We start from the raw sequence: 6,537 nt of genomic DNA on the forward strand, positions 1-6,537 counted from the left end.
GAGAGATACAAAGTGACCAGATCCATGAAAGAGATAGAGTGAGTTGTGTGACTGGCATGAAGCGGGATGGCGCCATCAGCGGATTATAAGATGGTCACGGTGGGGTTGATTTGCAGAAGAGGACTTTGCCGCTGGTTTTAGTTTCAAGTTTTAGGGTAAGCAAACCAATTATACTAGTACATTGGAATATTGGATAAAGTTTTATTTGGATTATGGGGTGACAACAATTATAATACATTGGGCCTTACTAATGAAATAATGCTTATTGGGCCAAACTTAGAATAATAAGGATTAAACTTTTAGATGTAGAATAATACTCCTTATATGGGTTTTAAAATTAAAGAGCTTGAATATATATTTATATATATAATAATATAGACGCTCCCGCTCTCAAGTATTTTGGACATTGACGTTTTCGCGCTCTTACTCCCGCTCCCGCTCCCGCATTATGTGACTTAGACCACCACTGCCACCATTTATTTTTTAAAAAACTATATAGAAGAATGTCATTTTGTTAATTTAATTTATTTTTTTACTAAGAGGTATATTTTGGAGAACTTAATTTGAAATTTATTCCATTCTAAATTTTAAATTGGTTCAACCAAAACATTAGAATGATTATTATCATTCTATTCCTACACATTTCATATTTACAATCAAACAATAGATCCATTCTCATTCTCATTCCATTCTCACTTGCATTCCATTCCATTCCTACACACCAAACATAAAAATAGTTCTTTGTTTAAGAGAGAAATAATTTCTAGAGGTGAATAGGTTTATTTTATTTTATTTTTTTGGTAATTACCTTTTATTGTTGTAATTAGTGGTCTTGGTAAATATTAAATTTAGAAACTAGAAATAGTTATAGTGGTTTTCTATTAAAATGAAAGAATAAATTGTTGGTGCTGATGGGTGCTAATTACATTGTTGTAATTCCAATGGGCTTTATGCCTTGTTTGGGGCCCAACTAATTTGCCAGTAATGGGCCTCATCTCTACTAAAGGGAACAAAACTTCTCTCGCTTGATCAACTTCTCTATTAGGTTTATGATATGAACAACGTTTCTCGTTTACTGCCTCATCAAATTGTGACATAAAGGAATATATATGTGTGTGTATATATATATTCCTTCACATTAATTTCAGAAAGAGTATATACATTACTACATACATCTAGTCATCAAATTCAAGTGCTCTAATTAAGTTGAAAAACATGAAATAAAATAAAAATGAAGATATATATTGTGCGAAAGGTCAAACAAAAAAAAAAAATTCAGACGAGGTAAACATTTCATAATAATATATATGGATCGCATAATTAATATTTGATCAGATGGAGTTCAAAATTGATTTAATTTGCAGTGTTTGAAACTTCCAAGTATACAAACAAAAGCCTTCCCAAGTCTCACATTAATTTGGTCTTTTAGCAGGACTATTTGGGCCTAATTTAATGTTAGTAGCCCTGAACTTCAAAGTCTTCCCAAGTCTCACATTAATTTGGTCTTTTACCAGATCTATTTGGGCCTAATTTAATGTTTGTAGCCTGAACTTCAAAGCCTTCCCCAGTCTCACATTAATTTGGTCTTTTAGCAGATCTATTTGGGCCTAATTTAATGTTTGTAGCCTTAAGTTGGATCTCCTCAGCCCAAGATAAAAACAACAATCTCAGCCCAATCTACAACACGGGAGGTCCTGTTCAGATGGTGTGCCTCCGCTGAAACTACTTAATACTAGTATTGTTTTCCATTCTGAGCCCATGTCTCTGTCTAAATTGCAAGCCCCAAATATGTTTGGTTTGTAATTCTAAAAATACGTATCAATTTTATGTAAATAGACATTTTAATAATTATAATTGAGCTTTTAAAAAATAATTATAAGAGAAAAAGAACCAAACAAAAAAAAAAATTATATATTTTTTTATTTTTATTCTCCAAAAAATAAAACTATTTCTAAAATGACAAACAAAGCAACCCATCTCTATAAAGACTTCAACCTTTGATACAAGTGTAAGCCAAATTGTGGGTTCAAATTTATTATAGGAGTTACTAGTCCAAGCCAACACATGACTCTCGCCCAAAAAACAAGTCTTGGTAGTAGTAGTAACTGTGCCCATATATACATCTATTATATATGCAACATAAGAAAAGGAGATTGGGCATGGTCTTGATAAGATTTCAGAAACCAAATAAAAGTAAGTGGTGAAAAATTGATACACATATAATTAACATGGTGATTATATTATTAACATGAAGCAAAGGTGGGACCGATGGATCCAAAATGAACAAGAAAAAGGTAGAAATTTTTACATGCATAAAAACTCAACCCATCATCAGAGCTAATAATATAGCAACTTATTGGATTATGCATACATTAATTGAAATTAAAAGAGACTGGACGCATGAGACAGACAGACAGACACACAATTAAGCTTAGCTAGGTAGCTTCAATTCTTTTGGAAGAAAGTTGAATCCTGCATTCTGGAAAGTGCCTTCTCAAACTGGCTCCACCTCTGCTCCAGAGTCCCACTATATCCAACAGACATCCTAATCAGTCCCGGTGATATTCCGGCCAACGCCTTCTCCTCCTCGTTCATTTCACTGCTAGTGCTGCTACCGGAGCACGACATGAGCGTCTCGTAATACCCCAGGCTAACAGCCATCAATCCGAATTGGGTATGGTTTTGCAATTGGTTCATCAATTTGTTAGCCCTCTCTTCGGTTTCCATGTCCAGGCACAGAATTCCACCATACCCGTAGTCTTTGTTGGCAATGGACTTCAAGACAGCGTGATCCGGGTGATCTTCCAGCCCCGGATAAATGACTTTCAGACCCAGTTTCTTCATCCTGGTGGCGTAAACCATAGCACGGTGGCAATGCTCCTTCATTCTCAAGGCCAAGTGGGGAATTCTCTCAGACAGTTCAAAGGCTACTTTGGGATTCATGGTTGGGCCCAGTAGCATAAGGCTCCCTTGATGGAGGTCCATCATCGAGTTCACCAGACTTGCTGGCCCACACACAGCTCCTATAATATATATTCATTTGCCATTTTTAAATTTAATTAGTAAAGAAACAGAGATGATGATGCATTGGACAATATTTCTTAATAATTTTATTCACTTTTTAAAAACAACAAATTAAAATGTTATCTTCAAAGAATTTACCAAAAGATCGAAAACGACAAATAGTAACACACACGCATCACGTGGATGTTTCCAATTGTAATTGGCTTTTATTTGCTAAAGCTTTATCCAAATCACAAGGAGAAATTAATGTGTCTGGTTGCGGTAGATGCCACAAGTTTAATTGCAAACAAACAAACACAACAAGAAGAAATTGATTATTATTATTATTATTATTATTTAACAAATACCAACCACAATTTCATACATGGAACTTCTAACCAAATACAAGGGGTCTGTCCGTGCCCGAGTGACAACCAATCCCAAAATTTATCTTTTCATAAGATATTTCAGTGAATGGAAACAAAATTGATCCTAGATAAAACCCTTCAATTATTTTGGTAATTAGGGATGAAAGAAAAATAAAATAAAGAAAAGGTAGTGCTAAAGGGCAAAAACAATTGGAAAGGAATGTTTTATTAGGTAGATAGAATAGTTTAATTACCTTATCATGGGAATGACTTGTGGGACTTAGCTATAGGTTGTTGTGCTAAGGCTGCTTTACAGCCTCAAACCCAACATGCCTATCACTAAATTTAATAGTGTGCATTAATGATACAAAGAAATTTAAACAATTTTTTTTTTTAAATCAACCCTCCAAAAATTGAAATAATTACATAGATATTTTCAAAATCTTAGGATGATTAATAATAATAAACTTGACACTCCTACTTGTTTTTGGAAAAATTGAAAAAGAAAGGACCACATTTATGACATCATTCAAGAAAATAAATCTAATTGAATATGGTATAAAATGAAATGAAATGGCATGAAGCGTATCATAATTAATTTGATTAGTTTTGATTCCTTCCAATAACATTCAATTCCAATAACCATGCGGTTTGGAATCAGGACACGTGTACGGTACAAAGAAAGGGCAAGAGGACGTACCTGCAATAACATCGGCCCCACCGCTAATATACTTGGAGATACTGTGGACCACCACGTCGGCCCCCAGACGAGCCGGAGAGAGCACCATCGGCGTGAAGGTGTTGTCCACCACCACCTTCACCCCCTTATCGTGCGCTATCCTGCACAGTTCCGGCACGTTAGCAACCGCCAGCGTCGGGTTCGAAACGGCCTCGAAGTACAACAAGTTGGTCTTCCCTTCCACGATCGCCTTCTTCACCATCTCCAGATCCCCCAAGTCCACAAACGTCGTCGTTATGTTGCAAGCACGGGGTAAGAAGTGGGTGAGCAGGGCGTGGGTCCCACCGTAGAGGGTCCTTGATGCGACCACGTGTCCACCACTGCTGCAAAGCTGAAGGAGGACCGATGATATGGCAGCCATACCACTGGAGGTACAGTAGGCGGCCTCTGTGCCCTCGAGAGCGGCCATCTGACGGCCCAGATTCAAGACGGTGGGATTGAAGTGACGGCTGTAGATGAAGAAATCGCGATCGGCGCCTAGCTCTCCGGAAAACATCCTGCCCATGGTTTCCGGCTCCATCACGGTGAATGTGGCGGACGCCTCGATTGACATGTTGACGCCGCCGTGCTCGCCGAACTCGTGGCGAGCACTGGCCAACGCCGCCGCCGGATCTACCCATGCCCCTACTACGGCTGACACTGATTTTTTGACAAAAATCTCGCCATCATCGGAGACCGGTCGCTTCTTTCCGGCGAAAACAGCATTATTATGGTTGCCTGTTTCTGCCATTAATGTTATAGATATATGTTTGTATGTATAAAGAGAGAGAGAGAGAGAGAGGAGTTTGGAAGCTTATGGGGAATTGAAGTTTGGGGTGAATTTGATTTGGGTGAGAGGGTGGTTTATATAGAGTGTGAGGCGAGGCAGCTACCAAGAAACGGTGGTAAGACGGGTTTGACCGTAGGCCATTTTGCAACAGAAAGTATTGCAATTTTTTTTTTTTTTTTTTTTAAATTTTTTTGAATGACTAGCGGGCGTGGGTAAATCGTTTGCTGTCCCAAACATGGTGTGTTTTTGCAATGGTTTTGCAAATTTGGACTTCCTTTTCAATCTTCTGATTTTAATTGCAATACCATTATATTATTGATTTTATATAAAAATTGAGATCACTCCAAATAAATCAGAATCCCCTAATTTTGACATATGTACGATTATATATTGTGCATCAATATGACACCGTTTCAGTGACAAGACTGCATCCAAATTGAAAGGAATTTGGATTTTACGCAATTCACTCTCTTTTACTTTTAAGAGACTTCCATTATACAGTAAAGAGGAGAAGATCCAAATTCCTTTCTTGAATCTCTAATATTAGAATACAAATTCTTGGACAAGTTTTGGATACTAAATATCCTTAGCGCTAAGCTCACAATTTTTTTTTAAAAAAAATTACAAAATATGAAAATATCACCTACACCAAATATTTTTTGATTATTATATTTTTAATTTCATAATTGCTTTTCTCAAGTGAAGACTTCATTTCTATGCTCTCCCACTCTATTTTTTTAGTTACTTTATTTTTACATATATTTGAACTCAACACTAAATTGTGAGAGAAAACGTTAATCAATTAGAATTCTAATAAACTATTTAATTTAATGGTTTGCAGTATCGGTCGCAATCACATTGTAATGAATTCAGATAAAGTCAATATAAACTGGTCGATACGAGTCACGTATTGGACTTGAAAAAGGTTGCGTATCAGATGATACGGCGAACCATTCAAACAAAGGTTAAATAATATCGGAAGAGTAATCACTTAAGAGATGGGCAAATATGGTATTAAAAATATAACAGTCAAACATTATGTAGTTTAGGATAAGGGTACACACGGTTTAGTTTGATCCGGTTTTGAGGATTTTTAAATCAAACCACTTCCTACAGTTCCAGAAAATCTGAAACCGAACCACACCATTTGAGCTATGGAACCAGCCAAAACCATGAAAAAACGGGTTGGTTCGATTCAGTTCCGCGGTTCTAATTGAAATTTTTTTCCCTTGAATTATATATACAACAAAAATAACAATAAAAGAATTCACATTCCTGAATCCAAGACTAAAATACAGAGAAAAAGAGAGGGAATAGTAGGTGAAATAGACCCAAAAGTTAAATCCTAGAAATTAAAATAAGGTTGAATCTTGTTGAAACTAAAAAGATGACAAATCTGTGGTTGAAAACTAAGAAACTTGATTCGTTGTTATTGTTGGTTGTGCTTGAGGCGCAAACACACTGTGAGACTCAGAGATCTGTAAATTGAAAGTGAGAGAGTATGAGAAAGGATGTCACCGATGACAGTGATAAAAAATCGATGACAATGACCGAATTTCGAAAGTTACGTGAAAAAGATTAATCAACAACTAGATATCGTGACAATGACAACTAAGAAGTGAATGAGGCAACGTGAGTAAAGAAAAAAGAAAAAAAAA

At 36.3% G+C, this 6,537-nt stretch overlaps 1 protein-coding gene across 1 annotated transcript; it reads right to left on the reverse strand.

The window, feature by feature from the left end:
* Positions 1–2,220: 2,220 nt before the first annotated feature.
* LOC132283992 (methionine gamma-lyase) lies at positions 2,221–5,146 on the reverse strand. Its single transcript, XM_059786057.1, has 2 exons — positions 4,072–5,146; positions 2,221–3,023 (listed from the first exon to the last, which is right to left on the reverse strand). The coding sequence occupies exons 1-2, from the start codon at positions 4,838–4,840 to the stop codon at positions 2,446–2,448; spliced, it is 1,347 nt and encodes a 448-aa protein (XP_059642040.1). The 5' UTR covers positions 4,841–5,146; the 3' UTR covers positions 2,221–2,445.
* Between the last annotated feature and the right edge of the window lie 1,391 nt (positions 5,147–6,537).

This window comes from Cornus florida, unplaced genomic scaffold (assembly GCF_030987335.1).
Source record: "Cornus florida cultivar Cherokee Brave unplaced genomic scaffold, ASM3098733v1 CherokeeBrave_3.0.0_Hap2_Chr11, whole genome shotgun sequence".
In the NCBI taxonomy this organism is placed as follows: domain Eukaryota; kingdom Viridiplantae; phylum Streptophyta; class Magnoliopsida; order Cornales; family Cornaceae; genus Cornus; species Cornus florida.

Coding starts and splice junctions, on each gene's coding strand:
- LOC132283992 (XM_059786057.1), bottom strand. CDS start 4,840: ATGGCAGAAACAGGCAACCATAATAATGCTGTTTTCGCCGGAAAGAAG. Junction 3,024..4,071: donor TGGGGCCGATGTTATTGCAG/GTACGTCCTCTT, acceptor TATATATTATAG/GAGCTGTGTGTGGGCCAGCA.